General features: G+C 38.6%; 1 protein-coding gene across 1 annotated transcript in view; it reads right to left on the bottom strand.

Annotated features, from left to right (window-relative positions):
* Positions 1–649: 649 nt before the first annotated feature.
* pdxk (pyridoxal kinase) overlaps positions 650–19,703 on the bottom strand; it is an 82,480-nt gene continuing 63,426 nt past the window's right edge. Inside the window, exons 8-11 of the mRNA XM_003218945.4 lie at positions 14,349–14,460; positions 13,270–13,406; positions 12,006–12,072; positions 650–10,430 (exon numbers count right to left, since the gene is read on the bottom strand). Coding sequence (XP_003218993.2) covers positions 10,318–10,430; positions 12,006–12,072; positions 13,270–13,406; positions 14,349–14,460 — 429 coding nt within the window. The 3' untranslated portion in view covers positions 650–10,317. The remainder of the gene's footprint in view (positions 10,431–12,005; positions 12,073–13,269; positions 13,407–14,348; positions 14,461–19,703) is intronic.

Below are 19,703 nucleotides of genomic sequence, written 5' to 3'. Positions count from 1 at the left end.
ATAAAGCTTTCATTCTTTGGACTAATTCTGATCTTTTCTAAAAGGTCAACTGTTTGACTATCTATTCTGCTTATTTTTGTTTGAAACTTTTATGGCTTAAATAAAGATATTAGATTGTTTATTGGCCTCCGTGTTGGTTCCCAGTGTTTGCGCTGCCTAGGTGTGTTACAGGAGATAAGAACAATATCCTACTCATACCTTACTTCAGAGGAATACAGTGCAAGTTGAGTATCCCTTATTTAAAATCCAGAAGTCTTTTGGATTTTAGTTTTTGTTGGATTTTGGAATACCTGTATTTGCATATATGCACATAATGAGGGATCTTGGAAGTCGAGCCCAAGGCTGAACATGACATTCATTTATGGTTCATATACACTTTATACACATAGTCTGAAGATAATTCTATACAATATTTTTTCGTAATTTTGTGCATGAAACAAAGTTTGTGAACATTGGATCATCAAAATGCAAAGTTGCCAACCACTCATGTGGACAATTTTGGGTTTTGGAGCATTTCACATTTTAGAAATCTGTATAAGGGAGGCTCAACCTTTATTTGAGAAACGTTGCCCCTTCTTTTCCCCATCAAAAGCAAAAAAATATATCTATAAATCATAGTTTTTGATAGGAATTAGTTCTTGGTCTTCACTCAGGTAGTTCATTGACTTTATTATAATCTTCCTACATATTTTAGCATGTAAACTTTACTACAAAATGGATAAAAGTCACATGTGCCAAACCAGAAAGTATACAAACAACAATTTCATTGGGACAATAGCCACTGACATTATGCACAATTACACATCACACAATTTTTTTTTCTCTGTCGTAAAAACAATTTCTCTATTTTTTTTGTCCCTACAACTGAAGAACAATTAATAAGAGGTATAAACATATAACAGAGTGTCTCTTAAATACAAAGCACTGCACAAATGTTAAATACATAGAAAGTTTACTTGTAAATATTTCTCCATTTAATATTTTATAGCTAAAAATATATTTCAAAGGCATCTTTATTCATTAATTAAATCAACCGGGGGTGGTTGGGGAGGGTAGTTCTCTTTCTTATTTCTACAGCTACCCTCTCACAGCTTTACATTTCTGGAAGAGGCAGCTGTCGTGCAGCTGAGGCCTAAAATCATAGAACTGTCTAAAAAAATATATACTTTTATTTCCCTTTCAGAAGGCCTGCACTGCCAGCCTGCAAAGTTTATTTTTACCCCAGCATACCAAGAACTTCAAAACATACAAATACAGAGTACACATGCCACATTCTTCTAGACACAATTATTATTATTATTCTAAGTAGTAATGCAATGAAAAGGCAACATGTTAATAATACATATACTTCTCACTTATTAACATATGGCAATCTTTTTATGATAAGCAGTTTCTTCAGTGTGCTTCCTTTATTTTATTTGCTGCAAAGACCAACTTTTGCATCTAATCTATGGCTTTTAATGAAAGTCCGCAGTTCAGAAATACATCTTTATTCAGAAAGCACATGCCCGAGGCCAGTAAGAAGGACCATTAGATAACAGATGTATGCAAATCGGTTGGCTTTGGGTGGCACAGGATGGAAAAACTGCACAGAGGGAGTGGAATGACCCTGAAAAGCTAATAAATCTTGATATCAGTGGAAATAAGGAAGCAATTCATTCCTTCTCTGCCCCCCCCCAAAAAAAATTCTCCACAAGCATCATCTTCAAGACCCCTGTTATCCTCTAATCACGGGACCAGACATTTGTATCGGTCTTGAGAAGTTACCAAGGCACAAATGCAATTGCATATGTAGAACCCTTTATGGGGAACTTCGTAGTCTAACACAGCTGGAATTACAGTCATACCTCCACATTTATGGTTTTGAATTTGGCAGATGTGATCACACTATGTAACAACATTTGAAAAAAGTTTGTTCCTCATTTAAAAGTGTTATTTCATGTTTAATTGTTATACTCCAGAAAATTGTTTTTGATGCTGCCACAAATTATGTTGAATTGGTTGAGACTCTATGAGATATTCATTGAAAAAGTATAGCAAAATGTGCTGCAGGATGTCCTGCAAAAAACAAAGTTTTTACAGTGTTGCTGCAAAGTTTATGGGCTGTATGGCCATGTTCCAGAAGCATTATCTCCTGACCTTTCACCAACATCTATGGCAGGCATCCTCAGAGGTTGTGAGGTCTGTTAGAAACTAGGCAAGTAGGGTTGGAATGTCCAGGGTGGGAGAAAGAACTCTTGTCTGCCTGAGGCAAGTTGTGAACATTGCAATTGGCCAGTTTGATTAGTATTGAATAGCCTTGCAGCTTCAAAGCCTGGATGCTTCCTGCCTGGGAGGAATCCTTTGTCGGGAGGTGTTCCAACCCTGCACATTCCACAGATATGTAAACCCCACTAGTCTAGTTTCCAACAGACCTCACAACCTTTGAGGATGCCTGTCACAGATGTGGGTGAAACACCAGGGGGGAATGCTTCTGGAACATGGCCATACAGCCCAGAAAATAATAAACCTTTTCCATGTTTTATGACAGAAACAATTAGAAAATGACACTTAAAACCCAGGAACAAAAATCGTGTTACATAGTGTAACTCACAAATTTGATTTTAAAAGGTTATCTGTAGGACTCTCTGAGTCCTCCATGGAGGGCTGCAGTTGGAGGATCCCTGATCTAAAGCTTTCCAGAGAAAACAACTCTTTAGAAATCTCTAAGGCTGCCAATTTGATTCTATGGTCAGTTTCCAGCAGAGGTTGGCTACAGAGCAGACATGGGCAAACTTGGCCTTCCAGGTGTTTTGGACTTCAACTCCCACCATTCCTAACAGCCTACCAGCTTTTAGGCATTGTGGGAGCTGAAGTCCAAAACATCTGGAGGGCTGAAGTTTGCCCATGCCTGCTATAGAGTCATAATGGAAGAACTTCTAGTACCTGAGGTGTTCTCCAAGGTTAAGAAATAGCAATGTCTTTATTCGTGATGTTTGAATTCCATGGGGATCCTTGTCCCCTTAATTCCAGCAAATGTGGAGGGCTGACTGTATGCAGCCCCTTTTCCAGACAACCAGTCAATCAATCAACAGTATCATCCATTCACAGGCAACAGGGCACCTAAGTCAGCGATGTGATTCTTTCAGAATAAAGAAGCAAATCTTTCCTCAAGGAGCATTCAGAAGCAGTCTGTCATGTGAAGAACTATGTGGTTCAAAGGGTAAGTCTCACAAGCAGAAGAGGAATTCAAAGCTGTTCCCTAATCAATCCAATAGTTAAAGTTAACCTCCAACTTCCCTGTAAAACATTTCAGAATTTCTTTGTAAATGGACATATTGGTATGTTACCTACATGTGATATTTGCTATAATTTTCTGTATCAAGTTACCTTTAAGATATGGATGACCCAGTAACGTTGGAGTGAAACAACTCATTGTAGGGTACCATGGTCATTTGCTCTTACCAAAGCATGGGAAAACAAGATTCTGTGAATTCTTTTTGGAGAAAATTTGGAAATTGCAGTAAAAAAAAGTCCTAACAAACTTTTTCCAAACTCCAGCTCTCATTGAGTGTTTCCTGTGAGTCTTCTTTCCTTTGTTCACTTAGATACTTCATTCACGGGCTTTGCCTTTCAACCAAGGAGGATACATATCAAGCAATGATAAATAAAGCCTTAATAAATGGCTATTTCATTCAACGACACTATCAAAACGTTCTTGTTTTGTTTAATTCTGAAGAGGCTTAACAAAACAAAATCTAGCAATAGTTATGCACAGTGTTATTAAACATAGGTAATTTTTATTACAATCTTTCTTGCCACATATTGTGAATTAAGAGACAAGTACAATCACTGCAACAGTACCAGACAATGAATCAACACCATCCAATCAAGATACGTATTAGATTTACTCTTTTAACAAGGCAGTATCTTTAGCTAGAAATCTTGGTCCTCTAAATTCTTTTTTTTTTTTTAAAGTATTGCGCTGATTACAGATATCTTGCATTTTGAATGCAATTTGGCAAATAAACATCTAAAACTTAACCATCTGTAATATAGATGCTTCTTAAAAGCATGTTAAAAGCAAGAGTGAATAAGATTTCACAAAATACAATTTCTATTTACTTTCCTAAATGTCCTTTATGTGCAAGGATGTCAGATTTATGGGTACATAAAAGCTGGATTTAAGCTCAGAAGATACTTCATTTTACATGAGTTTTGGTCCTGTTGAGAGGCTAACTAATGGTTATGCGTACACACTGTACATTTTCAAAGACAAACAGCTTTGGTGATTTTGAAGCAGCAGGGAAGGCGCTTCACCTTTTCCCTACCCATCATTTCTGTGCTCAAAATGATTTCTAACCAAAGATGTTTCTCTTTAAAACTAATGACTTCAGAGCTCCGTTATATAACATGTAGTTAGCCCCTTATGTTCCACGAGAACGGAAACACAGCAATAATATTTCAAAAACCAACAAACAGCAGCACAGGTACATTGAAAAGATCCTTACAAAAAGTGAAGATAAACACAAATGAACCAGAACAGATGATAACAGCAACTTTCCATTTTCTTAAGACAATTGTAGAAACTGCCGCACAATCTATTTCACCTTGTGCTGTCTGCCAAGATGTTTATGCCTCTGCCACCATTAAGGATATGTACGGATTTGTTTCAGTACATCTGGCTTTGTTTCCCATCTGGTTCTACCTGTATTAGCCAAGTCTGGTCTATGCACTGGGGTTGGGAGGAAAAAATATCCCATACCTTTTTAAAAATAGCTTAAGAGGGTAATAGTGAAGAGTAAGAATTGCACAACAGCCTATGGCCATGGTTAGCCTTATGATCCAGCTCACTGCTCTTGGGAGGAAATGGCCAGAAGGATCAGATTGAACACTGCTCATTTTTCTTTTCTCCTGCCTCCATGCCTTATTCTAAGTTAATCGAGAGATACTGATACACAGAAGATAGGACCTCAGAACTGTGGAAAGTGTTCAGACATCAAGAAGTGGTTGAAAGCATGAACTACTTTTTCCCCGATAGACTGACCCTGCAGCTCTGTTCCGAGCTGAGAATAAGTTCTGCCAATAAACAGATGTGTAAATGAGACATAACCCTGCTGAGATGCTCATTCCTCTAAATCAGTGGTTCCCAACCTTTGGGCCTCCAGGTGTTTTGAACTTCAGCTCCCACAGTTTCTAACAGCTGGGAGTTAAAGTCCAAAACACCTGGAGGCCCAAAAGTTTGGAATCACTGCTCTAAATGAATGTGCTAAAACATGAAGAGGGGATGGAGAATCTCTACTGGCCACTCCATAAATGTCTAATTCTCAGAATCAGTGGAAGCTTTGTTCAGATATTGGACAATTAATTGGACACAATGATGCTAGGTTTTTGTTGCTACAAAAACAGAGTTTTGGGGGAGAGAAGAATCAAGAAAGTGAACTTTTGCTAAAGATAGCCTTATTAAAAAGAAATATCTTAAAAACCACAGGAATTAAAAACATGACAGCAATCTAGGGGTCCTTCCACACAGCCATATAACCCAGAATATCAAGGCAGAAAATCCCACTGCTTTGAACTGGGTTATCTGAGTCCACAATGCCACATATTCCAGTTCAAAGCAGAAAATGTGGGATTTTATTCACCTGCGTGGAAGGAGCCTAAGATTCAATATCATAGGCCATGCTCTGAATCAGAGAGTGGTTAAATTTATATTTATTTATTAAGTAGGTTTATTAATTTCTTCTGTACCCAGCTGGGCCACCAAAGTGATGAATTGATTAGAACAGGATCAAGATTGTAAGGTCAATTATATTACTCTCAAAAATGTTTACTGTTTTAAAGAAAGGAATATTTTATTGAGGGTCTTTTTTGGAGATGCAAGTTGTTTGTCTTGGGCCACACATGAGGTCTGAGATTGAATTCAGATAAAGAGATGCTTTCCTTCTCTCTAGACTCGCTTACTTTCCAGACTATGGCTGCAGTCATCTTGATGGACGACTATTCTAACAGAGGAAAGCATTTGGGAAGATTTTGCACCGCAAATTCTATGCTAATAAAATTGTGTTTTTCTAGTGAAAGGATTTATTCATAGGGTTGTTATATGTCTTTCGGGCTGTGTGGCCATGTTCCAGAAGTATTCTCTCCTGACGTTTCGCCCACATCTATGGCAGGCATCCTCAGATGTGGGCGAAACGTCAGGAGAGAATACTTCTGGAACATGGCCACACAGCCCGAAAGACATACAACAACCCTGTGATCCCGGCCATGAAAGCCTTTGACAACACTATTTATTCATAATTATCTAAAGAAAACAAATTCCATGCATTCATTTCTATAGGATCCATGTGAAGCCAAATGTAACATAGGGAGAGGAAAACAGCATTTCTATAGGTGCTGAATTTACCCATGGCCTGGGAAGTTTCAACTGAGAGCAGGTATCTCCTAAGGCAGCCAATAAGCAGAAAGAAGGGAAGGAATGGTCATGACTCTTTATGTCTAAGTTTCCTTGAACTTTCAGATAAATCAGTTTGGAATGTTGATAAGCCAAACAAAACTTTAACCCGAGACAGTGATAAAAATATATTAGGGTCTATATTCCTCTAATTTGAAATTTTTGAATATAGATATTAATATAAAGCAACCATATATACTGGTATATGAGAACATCATTACTATTTTATAACAGTGCTACTGTTGCGACATAAGAGACTTTTGGTTTGTCGGCATGAAAATGGCAGGAATCTCATGCAACAGAGAAACAGTCATACCATCCTCGTTTTCCATCAGTGAAGACTATTGCTAGCAGCATTAGTAGGGAATTCTCCATATGAATATAGAAAGAAGCTTGAGAAACCTGCAGAAGGCATCAAGGCTGACAAACTGTGTATGTGTGTGTGTTTTAAGAAAATGTCTTTCCATCAGATTTGCTAAATGACCACCTGAAATTTGCCTCAGAAGTGTTAAATGGACAATATAGAGGAAAATTAGTCCTGAAATTGAGTGTAAATACTGTGAAAAGGTTGGGGTGGGGGAAGGGAAGACCACTTAGATATAAGGCTTTTAAATTTTTTTTAATTTTTTAAAAACCTGGTGTTACTATCTATGGGAACAAGTTTGGATGTGTTGTTATTGTGTTCCTTCAAGTCACTTTCGACTTATGGGGACCATAAGGCAACCCTATCACAGGGCTTTCTAGGCAGGATTTGTTCCTATTTGGATGCCACACAAAAATATCAAAGGGAGACAGTGAATGTTTTGCTTAGTTTTTCACACTAAGGATGAACGAGCCCTCTCATCCTAAATCTATACAGTCTCTGAAGTCAAAATCCATAACTAGCAGAATGAATGCTACCATATAAAACTGCTTATGCTACTGTTTTGTACGAGATTAAGTGGGAGCAGCTTTTTCCAAGAGGCAGAGAGGGCCAGGAATGAAACATCATAGGAAGAGGATGCCCTTATTTCAAATATATCTCAAGCAGTTTCACTTTGGAATATATGGATTTCCACAGAAAGACTGGCTGAAATTATTAGCGGATGCTTGTTCCTAAAAATACACAGAACAAGGAGGTTTTCATTCATATTTCCGGGTTGCTGTGAGTTTTCTGGGCTGTATGACCATGTTCCAGAAGCATTTTCTCCTGACATTTTGCTCACATCTATGGCAAGGTATCCTCAAAGGTTGTGAGGTATGTTGGAAACTAGTCACGTAGGGTTTATATATCTGTGGAAGGTCCAGGGTGGGAGAAAGAACACTTGTTTAGATTAGCCCCCACCCTTCAATCTTTCCGTTCCAGCCTGAAAACATGGATGTTCAAACAGGCTTTTGACCTAGAGTAGGCTGAATGAGCCCATATGAAGTTGACACTTGGCACTTTGTGAATTGATAACAGCTAGTTTTATCTAGTGGTGTTTTTTAAATTGTATTATTTTTATTTTATGTTATATGTGTTGACAGGGGTTGCTGTTATAATTTTATGTGACATGTTTTATACTTATGTAACATTTTTTAACCTGCTGTATGTTATATGTCCACCCTGGAGTGCCTTTGTAAGTCGTCCTGAGTCCCTTATTATTATTGTCTGTCCGAGGCAAGTGTGAATGCCTGCCATTGATGTGGGCAAAACATCAGAAGAGAATGCTTCTGGAACATGGCCATACAGCCCAGAAAACTCACAGCAACCCAGTGATTCAGGCCATGAAAGCCTTCGACAACACATTCATATTTCCATTTGTTTTTAAAGGGAAGGGGCAAACTCCATAAAAGTCTATCAGGTGCATGCACTGTAAGGAAAGCTTTCTTTTTTCTTTTCTTTGAAAGCTATAAACACCTCCTCATGCTTTTGTCATGGCTCCCAATGTTCACCAATACTAGTGGGATGGGATTTTCTTGAGGAAAACTTTCAAACTTATTGTAAGATAAAGGGCAGGAATAGGAAATGTATTTGATGCTGATGACAACACTGGGAAAAGTCTGCAGTCAAACTTACACCTCCAGTCATGAAGGACAGAGAAATTGATGTTCTATATAAACACAGGCTGGAGCTCTTGATATTCTAAGAGAGAAAGACACATTGTGAATGCTGCTTCAAGAGCCACCAGTTTGAATGGGAACACATCTGCAGAATCCCATTTCCTGAAAATGTCCCAAGAAATGGACTGTTCTAATAATAGCGATAAAAGTACCCTGGTTATTTTTCAAGAAAGAAAGAAAGAAAGAAAGAAAGAAAGAAAGAAAGAAGGAAGGAAGGAAGGAAAGAAAGAAAGAAAGAAAGAAAGAAAGAAAGAAAGAAAGAAAGAAAGAAAGAAAGAAAGAAAGAAAGAAAGAAATAACAGTAGTACAAGTGTTTCAGAAACATTTAAGGATCATGGATTGCTTTGATACCCTGTTTTATCTGGAGGAGAAAAAGTGCTAATATAAATCTATCCATACTGTCTCTGGACATAAAACCAAAATGGAAGGTGTAGAATGAGGAAGAATAAGAGAATTACATTTTTAAATACACCTGTTTCTACGGTTCAGAAATCAATTACAAGGAAACAATGCTATTTAAAGAGCTTATTGCATACCAGAGTATCTTGAACTCTGTGTTGATTCCCAATGCATTCAATGTCTAAGTTTCACTGGAGAGTATACACAACTGCTTACTTTTGAGAGGGATGTTTTAATAATAACTTGGTAAAAGTCATGAAGATAGGACCCATTACATTAGTAAGTCTAGATCCATGCTGTATTATGGATAAAACTGGGTGCATTCCTGCCTCGATCCCCCAACTAACACTCTGCAATCTAATTCAATTCCATCAGGCTTGCACAAGAGTTCTGCACAAGTGTCTTTGAAAGGCATGGAGGGTGTGCAACGGCAATGCTTGGTGTGTGCTTTGGCAGAAGTGATGGTGCTTGGGTGAGTCTACTGGATAAGTGGCATTGTTTTCATGTCATTGTCCATCCCGTGGAGCAGGGGCACAATGACCGGTTGTCACAAATAGGGAAATGGGCATTCTCAACAAACAACACTTACTTGCACTCATTAGGAGGCAAAACTGGCTATTCAGATTTCACAATAAGATACTTATTAAGGAAATCTGCATCTTTAAAAGGCTTTGATAAAACTCAGGCAAACATTTCTATCAGAGGTAGAATCACTTCTATCTTATACTCATCCTGATTTCTTTATGGAGTAATCGACATGAACAAAAAATAACATGGGATAATTTTGGTTTTTGATATTAAAAGATTAGCACCTCTGGGTGGTGGAATCTTGCAATTATTCAGACCAGAAATGGGAGCAACCCTCAACCACATGTTGTTTTACTTCCAAGGACTATATAGGGGACCCAAAAGCTAACTTTGGATCCCCACCATAGACTCTGTATCTCCCTCTGCTTTTTATTCCAGAGTGGCTGAGGTACAGAGTATTGTAGCAGGCTACCAGATCTCTTTATTGAGAGAAAAGGTAACCTACTCAGTTGGCACAAGATGCTTTACCACAATATATGTATCTACTCCAGACAAGCATTACACTAACAAATGCATTCTGAAAGTCTTTGGCAAGGCAGGAAACCTTGTGCTCCCATGTCCAGGGTTTACAACAAGACTGAATTAATCAGACAACCGTTTTCATACCTGGGAGAGAGCTGCAATATACACCTATTTTTTTTTCCTTCTCAATTCAAGCAAGGCCAGCACATGTGCTTGGTAGTGGATCTCATCTATGCTGGGCACTATTTCATGGAAGTCAGGTTTCTGTCACAGATCTAAGGCAAACATTACAACTTACAGGAAAGAAAATGAGGACATCAATACATTGTGCGTTGTTAGGAGATACACAACCTTTATAACTCAGTAGCTCTTATTATTATCTCTGGGTTTTCTATGTCCTTTTTGCTTTGGACCATCCTCAGTTCCAGCTGGGCTGAATTGGGTTTGTTTCCTTTTCCAGCTAGGGCTAAAAACAAAACACAACAACAGAACGTGGACATATCATTAATGTTTAATATATCAAGGAGCATTGAAGAAAATATTGTTCCTTCCAGTCCCACAGTCTGTAGCACACCAATATATTTTCCTCCCTGTTTTACTACAACTTTAAAACAGCATCAAAGGATCTGGTTACATATCCACCTCTGAGAGTTGTGATATAAACACAAACATTGGAGTACTTAGTTTCTTGACTGTTAACAACCACATTGATTGGGGAATTTGTGAAGCTATAGCACAGAAACCTGGTTTTCCAAGATGTGGATTCATGACATTAAGTCCTCTGAAATTAAGCCTAGTCATGTTCGACTCTGAGGGTTCAATTTCTAAGCCGAAGAGCCGGTGTTGTCTGTAGACGCCTCCAAGGTCATGTGGCCAGCATGACTGCATGGAGTGCCGTTACCTTCCCTCCGGACTGGTACCTATTGATCTACTCACATTTGCATGTTTTCGAACTGCTAGGTTGGCAGAAGCTGGGGCTAATAGCAGAAACTCACCCCGCTCCCCGGATTCAAACTTCCGACCTTTCGGTTAGCAAGTTCAGCAGCTCAGCGGTTTAACCTGCTGTGTCACTGGGGGTGTGAACTAAACTTCCTTTTGTTGTGGGCCCCATCTACACTGCTATTATAATGCAGATTGAACTGGATTATATGGCAGGTAGACTCATATAATCCAGTTCAATGCAATTCAATCTATATTATGTAAGTCTACACTGAACATATGACCCAATTCAAGCTGCATTATATGGCAGTGCAGATGGGGTCGTGATCTGACATCCTTGAAATGCCCTCCCTCTGAATATCGGATATCCTTACTGACCTTTTGGATTATTTTAAAAATACATTTAGCCATCCAGTGCTTCAGTGTCTTATGCGTTATGTGCAGTCAGATGCCTCAAGGAAGCACAGAAACAAGGCCTGAGGACAATCACTCCCCTCAATATTTGTTACCCTGCATCCTATCTTTGGATATGGATGCTCCACACAAACTCTATGGGTAATAGATCCCTCCTCTGCAAATCTGGTTATACCTTATTTAAACCCGTCTAAGAGCAAAATCATCACATCATCTTGTAACGGGACATTCTATGCGTGAGTGTGGAAATGTTAGTTTTTAAAGTACAACTTCCAGAATCCTCCCATCAGCATGGCCAGTGGGGAATTCACGCGTTCTTGACCCTCTTCACTGGGCTATTTGAAGAATGGCCCCAAAAGCAACTTATCCAATCTCTGGTGGATGCATATAAAAGCATCTGGAAGTCTCATGCTGTCATTTTTATAATTGTTCTATGAAATGTGATACAAATGGAGACAAGTTCTCCCATCCTACCCAAAATCATATGGCTATAGTTTCAAAAGAATATCAGTTCCATGAAAGTAACAGCGTTTCTTTCAAGGCAATATCTCAAAAATTTCCCAACACAAGAAGAGGGCAGAGGCAGTTTAGAAAAGCTTAACAGGGAATTCTCAAGTGTGACCCCTTTTAAATATGCTCCCCGGTAACAGCAAATGGATGAATCAGACACATCATGTAAATGGGTTACCTTTTGCACTCTTGATGGTCCTCTGCAAAACGTGCTGCATGGCTGACACAGTCTTTTCACATGCCACCTTCAATTGAAAGAAAGAGACTTCAATGTGTTGTCAAAGGCTTTCATGGCTGGAATCACTGGTTGCTGTGAGTTTCCCGGGCTATATGGCCATGCTCCAGAAGCCTTCTCTCCTGACATTTCACCCACATCTATGGCAGGCATCCTCAGCAGCCAGACTTTGAAACTGCAAGGCTATTCAATGCTAATCAAGCTGGCCAATTGCAACATTCACACCTGCCTCCACAGACAAAGTTCTTTCTCCCACCCTGGACACTCCACAGATATATAAACCCCACTTGCCTAGTTTCCAACAGACCTCACAACCTCTGAGGACGCCTGTCATAGATGTGGGCAAAACATCAGGAGAGAATGCTTCATGGCCATACAGTCTGGAAAAAAATCACAGCTACCCAAAGAGACTTCGGTTTTAATAGAACGTTGCTAGCTGCCAGCAGTACTGTTTTATTAAGACAATTTATTATTTTCAGTGAAACAAAGTTGTTTTCTTCAAAGCTGTTTTCATCATATCTTGTTCCCACTATAGAAGGATTACTTTCAAATAAATTATCTCCAGGAAGGTAAGTTGTGGGTAGAAGGCTTTATTTCTAAAATAAAGTTTTTGGTACCAATTTTTCTGACTGCTCATCAAGATGAATGATGGAGGCAAAAACCCCACTGAAGTGTTATAAAATGGATCAATTAAACAAGAGAAGAATGACAGTCTGAAGAGGAGAATGTCCGCTATTTATGGAGACTCACCCAGCAACATGGAAACCTAAAAATTGCTACTGCATTTGAGCAAAGCAGTAATATGAGAAGAGGCAGTGCTCAAGACTTTACCAGCTCCCTTATTACTCTGCTTGGGTGCAGTTATCCAGGTTTTTGTTTCATATTGAAACAGAAGGCACATCTACACTGACCCTTAAACATGCCTGATCTGGCTTGTTAGATGCTGGATTGAGCGCAGGACAAGTTCTCACAGAGAATCCCCCAGCTGCTAGGGAGGCAGGAGAAAGTCCCCACCAAACACCAAACACCACCCACCCTAAATTGCATTACAAGAGGATTCACAAGATAATATTTAATTATAGAAAAATCAATAGACACTAAGAGCTAAATTAAATTCAGAGTTCAAACTGGAAGAAGCTACTGCTGAAAGGCAGCTCAAAACTTTTAAATGTTCTGTTGATTCAATGGGTCTACTTTCTGTCCATACCTTTAGGTTGTCTGGATGCTTGTGAGTCCAGGCCAGGAGCATGGCAGCAAACAAGTCTCCTGTTCCAACAAAGACAGCATCTACTTTAGGAGACTCCATTCGGATCCTCTGCGTCACTGTGGTGCCATCTGGTGTCTCTGTTAAGGCAGATGCATGTTTATATTTTTCCCCATTAATGTGTTCAAAACAAAAATCTCAGGCTAAACCAGAGGTGGGCAATAATAATAATAATAATAATAATAATAATAATAATAATAATAATAATAACAACAACTTTATTTTTATACCCCGCCCCATCTCCCCGGAGGGACTCGGAGCGGCTTACATGGGGCCATGCCCGACAACAATACAACAGCAGCAATAAAACAATAAAACAAATATCGAGAATAAAACAAATGTCGCATCAATAAAACATCAACATCAGTATTTGCAGAGAATGTAAAATCCTCTTGTTCTGGAGTCAAAGGAATGCTTTAATACTTCAATTGGCAGATTCGAAACTATTGCCTCGAAACAAACCAAGCAGTCAAAGTGATCTGGAAATATTATTAGACAAGCATCATGAATGTTTTGAGGGATTTTTAGAGAATGTAAATGCAATGTAGTATTCATGCTACAACCAGTGGCTAAATTTGGAAATATCCCTGAAAAAAAATATTAACAGCAGTTTGGGAGGACAGAAAAAGCACAAGGTATTTGACTGATTATATAATTCATATTCCTCAGAATCTAATTTTTTAATTTTTAATTTTAGAAAATGAAGTTTCTATACTGCACTTGGCTTTTATGAAATGCTTTACGTCTTGTGGGCATTGACTGTTAACATTTCACACACCAAGGCAGTAGTTTAATACAACTGTCAACATCTGGAGATAGTGTTTTAGTTCCCTCAATTGTAGCTTGCCTCTTTCCACAACTGGCCACATCTGAATAAATTATGCAAAATAACACAAACCAAACTGGACATTTTGTGAAAGAAGAAATAAAAAGCATATTTCAAAATTCATGTTTTTATTGTTTTACATTTAAATAAATATAAGTCAATACTGTAAAATGTAAAAACAAGTAAATGTATTTACTTTTCCGATGGCTTCCTAATGCTATCAGATAATCATCTCCTGAAGGTGCCTGCAGGTCTGAGCTGGTGATGACGACTGTTTCTGGTCCCATATTGTGGAGCATATCCATAACCTTTCCATGAACAAAACAAAGTCAAGCTTTGGTTATTGTGTATGACTGAAAGAAACGACAAAATATTGCTTCTTATGCTTCCAAATATTAAAATTTTAAATATATTAACAGAAAATATACACTACAATATATTTTATAATTTCCATATTAATGAAGGCTTCTATTGTTAAAATGCAATTCCATATGAAAAGTCAAGGGTTTTCAGTAATATTGGTTGAATGTTTAAGATATTATTATTATGGTATTTTATTATTATTATTATTATTATTATTATTATTATTATTATTATTATTACCCCTGCTTTATCTCCACGAGGGGGACTCAAAGCAACTTAACATAAAAGCACTAGCACGGAATTTAAATATACAAAAAATTTAAACAGAATTAAACAAATACAGGACTAAAAAACTCAGTTAAGATATGTTGTCAGGATAGAAATGTTAGCAATGGGGTTCTTAAGAATTATTTTTGTTTTCATACAGTGCATCTAAGAGGAGGAAATGAAGGCACATTCTCCAAGGCAGTGAAATGGCTTCCTTCCCCAGTATTCTGCTGTGCCAAAACACAAGGCCGTTTTTCACACACTAGAGAAATTAGTGGGGATAATGGTACATGCATCAGGTTGATATGGGAATTCTTCCCAGAATTACTTTGGGAGTGCTGTAGCAACTGAAGTAGTTTTGTTTAATGTATTGTTGAAGGCTTTCGTGGCTGAAATCACTGGGTTGCTGTGAGTTTTCCGGATTGTATGGCTATGTTCAAGAAGCATTCTCTCCTGACGTTTTGCTCACATCAATGGCAGGCATTCTCAGAGGTTGTGAGGTCTGTTGGGAACTAGGCAAGTGGGGTTTATATATCTGTGAAAAGTCCAGGGTGGGAGAAAGAACGCCCATAGATGTGGGTGAAATGTCAGGAGAGAAGGCTTCTGGAACATGGCCATACAGCCCGGAAAACTCACAGCAACCCAGTAATTTTGTTTAGTTAGTGCTCTCAGTTGATAACACTGGGTAGACAGAAATTCAGGTTAAAGTTGTACATTACATACACCCCATCAATGTGCACTCGCTTGTTATGAAGGTCCACTTTGAACAAAAATGTTTTGACTATGATGCAGACAGCACTTTGGTGTAACAGAAATGTTTATAGCATGGTGGGCAATGCAGAATTCAAAATGACATAACATTGCTTACAGCCATCATTTTTGGCTGATTTCTTCCCTTTTTTGTGAAGTTTAGGAAGTTCAGTGTATGTTGATAGGTTAGGGCAGAGCTTCTTAAACTTTTCCCCCTCATGACCCCTTTCTATCTGATGCATTTTTATGTGACCCCAGGCATATAGATATACAAAATAGGTATAAGAATCAAACATTGACTGAAAATAAATTAACGTTTGTGAGGCTTGCTAAACAAGCTCATTGTCCTGTTTATGAAGTACAGCTGAAGCATTTTCTGCAGAGTAAATGCTGCATAATGTTGCTAACAGATTTGGGTAAATGGGCGGCATTCAGAAAGCCTTTGCTGTTGCCAAATTTTTAGTGACCCCAACATTAAGCTAAAAGAGTGGTTTCCACCTTTGGTTCCCCAGCTGTTTTGGTCTTCAACTCCCAGAAATTCTAACAGCTGATAAACTGGCTGGGATTTCTGGGAGTTGTAGGCCAAAACACCTAGGGACCCACAGTTTGAGAACCACCGAGCTAAAAGGCTGTGCCCCGAAATTTAAGAAGTGGTGCGTTAGGGGAAGCAAACCAGTGGAAATTCTAGGTTGTTTTAGAATATTTTGACTGGGTTTTGGGGGTTAAAATGTCCTAAAATTGGCCTGAAAAAATATTATTGGGGGCGTCTGGGAGCTCTGGAGGACTCCAAAGGGCTGCATGCAGCTTATGAGCCACATTTTACTTAGCCCTGCTTTTGATGTTTTAAAGAAAGCAATTTCTTGTGAAATTGAGAGCACTGTAGTATGATGGAGACAGAATGGCATTTTTGTGAGATGACATTTTATCATGGTGTCATGAAATAATATTATGTTTAGAGAGACTTCCCCCTTTCATACTGAAACTGATTAATCAGAGAAACGAATGTACGAGACTTCCATAAAGCCTATGGTGCAAAAATATGTAGACCTTGTCAGCCATTGTCACTTGTCAGCCATTCAGAGACTACTTAACTTGGCCTTGTTTCCATTCATGAAGCTGAAAATAGAAAACAAGATGCTGCAAGGAGAGGCAGGAGGGGGGATTCCATGGTGGCTCCACAAGCATTTTAAGAGAAGTAGAATGAAGATAAAAATAGCTGCAATCACTGGGAATGCTTCCTGCTCCAGGGAAAAAGTGTAATCTTTGCCCTGACATTCAGATGGCTTTGCTGGAAGGAAACTGCAAAAGGACAGGGTGACTCTTACTCTTGGCACCAGGATGTTCATTACAGCAGAACCTAATTAGCTAAACCAACATCACAGTGCTTCACTTATAGGAACCAAATGGACTCAGTGGGGCTGCTGGAACACCCACTCACTAATTAATCCTACCCGCAAAGCTGGATCTAGACTTAGTCATGAGATGGGTTCAGACTTAGTCATATATAGAGGAAAGCCACTTAAATTAATAAGACTTAACTAAAGAAGGTCTTATTCATTTCTGTAGTCTAATCCAGGAGTGGGCAAATTATGGCTCCTCAGGCTATTATTGGTCTCGCAGGGCTTCCAGGGCAACTCCAAATGCAATGACATTCAGAAGGATAACCAAGTCTGTATCCAATACATTCTATATTCTACTAACTTGGAATACAAGTAAAGCATAGGGATACAACCTAATGGTCCTTGAGATGGGAAAGCCACAAACTTGCATCACAACTATAACATCACACAGTGTTGGCATCTGCCACCAGGCAGATGGCTTTTAGAGTCAGTGTTAGCATTATGGACAAAATGTTAACAGATGTCCCGCTGAATGGAAATGGTTGGTTTATATAGATAGTTTTGTTTTCACTTGGCAATTGAAAGATGAGAAGAGATGAAGAGGGAGAAGAGAACAAAGGCTAAAAAAAGACTAGTGAAGTAGAATTTGAGTTGCTGTGAGTTTTTTGGGGCTGTATGGCCATGTTCCAGAAGTATTCTCTCCTGACTTTTCACTCACATCTATGGCAAGCATCCTAGCTGGAAACTAGGCAAGTGGGGTTTATATATCTGTGGAATAATCAGGGTGGGACAAAGAACTCTTATCTGCCTGAGGCAAGTGTGAATGTTACAACTTGCCAGCTTTATTAGCATTGAATGTCCTTGTAGCTTCAAAGCTTGGCTGCTGCCTGCCTGGGGGAATCCTTTGTTGGGAGGTGTTAACTGGCTCTGATTTTTGTTGTCTGGAATTCCCCTGCCTTCTGTGTGTTGTCCTTTATTTACTGTCCTGGTTTTAGAGGTTTTTTTTTTAATACTGGTAGCTAAATTGTGTTCATTTTCATGATTTCCTCCTTTCTACAAATAAGTAAACTTTCTTTGTAGCATCCCTCTTGTACAATTCTCATAGATATTGGGATGGGAGATGGGTCAAACAAGCTTTGGCTTCCGGGCTATATATTGAAAACCCATCTACCAGGAGCCATGTTCAGGAACCCCATTTAGTTACAAGGAATTTGGGTGTCAGTCATGGAACAGTCTGGGTAGAAAGCTGCTTTTAGGGGATTATAGACTCCATTGGGTAAAGGCCTGTGGTGATTTATGTGCTGAAGGCTATTTACTGCATCATCTTGTAACAAAGCTACTACATATTTTATAACAATGATGTGTTATCACACTAATAATTACTGTTCTACCATTCCCATCGTTGTTATCCCTTTTTAGAAAGTATCTTCAAATGTGCTGAAACATTCTACCATTGCCAGTTTATTTTAGCATCATAATTCTCTGTGCCTGTTAGCTGAATGTGCCTGAAATCCTGGATGTCTGCCCAGTTCTTTCATTTTCCATCATGAATCAAAGCCTCAGGGAAATGCTTAGTGTGCATCTACAGCACACCGAACGAAGCTATCTTCTCTTCCCTTAATAGCACTAGGGAAAAATAACAAGAGCAAGTGGACAGTGGAAATGGAGGAACGTTTGCATATATGTGTGTGTGTGTGTGTGTAGCTAATGCATAGAGGTCTTTTACATGGTGTACAGTAGACCACCAATATGTGGTTTGGATATAAAACAGTCTCAAAAGTTAAGGGTTTTCCTTGAAAGATTAAGGGTTTGAAGACATAAACAAAGATGAAATGGAAATGTTCTTATTGCAATATTTGATCGACCAGTACAGTAATAAGACTGAAGGCAATATGAAACACACTTCCATTAAATGTTTCAGTAATGCCATTATAATACTGTCATGTAAACACCAAGGGGCATTATTAAATAGTAATACAGCAGTAGACCCTCAGCTGACCTGCATTCATGGGGATTAGTAGATGCTGGATAAATGTAGTACTTGGCTGTTTGAGATTTACTATTAAAAAGGGCCGGGCTGTAGCACAGCTGGTTAATTGCTAGCAACAAAAGATCACTGCCGACCGAAAGGTTGGCAGTTCAAAGCCCAAGTTGGACTGAGCACCCGACCGTTAGCCTAGCTCACTGTCCACTTTAGCAGTTCAAAAACAGCTGAGCTGTGAGTAAAGAAATTAGGCACTGCTTAAGCGGGGAGGTATTTTAAGGTATTATAAAAATGCTGGCAATCAAAGAACAAAGAAGGAAAATTTTGCGATCAAAAAAGGGCTTGTCATCATAGTGGAAGGAATGACAGCACCCCCCTTTGGTCAGAATCGAGCATAACCTCCAGGCACTGAAGCTGGAAAATGCCGAGGTACCTCTATCAGTCTGTCTGTCCTGAATGTCTAAAAACGGCATTGAATGTTTGCCATGTATGTGTTCATTGTGATCTGCTCCGAATCCCCTTTGGGGTGAGAAGGACAGAATAGAAATACTGTAAATAAATAAAAAAATTAAAAATAGACCTATTAATATACCCCATAATATGTCATACCATAAGCTCTGTATTGACTTGATATTAATATTGAAATACAGTAATTAAAAACAAATTGAGGCAAATAAAGACAACCCTAACTTAATATAACATAGTTTTATTGTATTATACATATATATACATTTTTATTTAAACAATTAGTTATTTGATTTTTTTGCTAGTTGCTTGAGAACTCTGGTTCTTTGAGTTCTGGTTAACTGAGAGCCTACTGCATTACAGCCATCGAAAGACAGTGTTT

Source organism: Anolis carolinensis, chromosome 3 (assembly GCF_035594765.1).
Source record: "Anolis carolinensis isolate JA03-04 chromosome 3, rAnoCar3.1.pri, whole genome shotgun sequence".
Classification (NCBI taxonomy): Eukaryota; Metazoa; Chordata; class Lepidosauria; order Squamata; family Dactyloidae; genus Anolis; species Anolis carolinensis.
The sequence above is the reverse complement of the archived record's forward strand: the minus strand, read 5'-3'. Positions and strand labels throughout refer to the sequence as shown.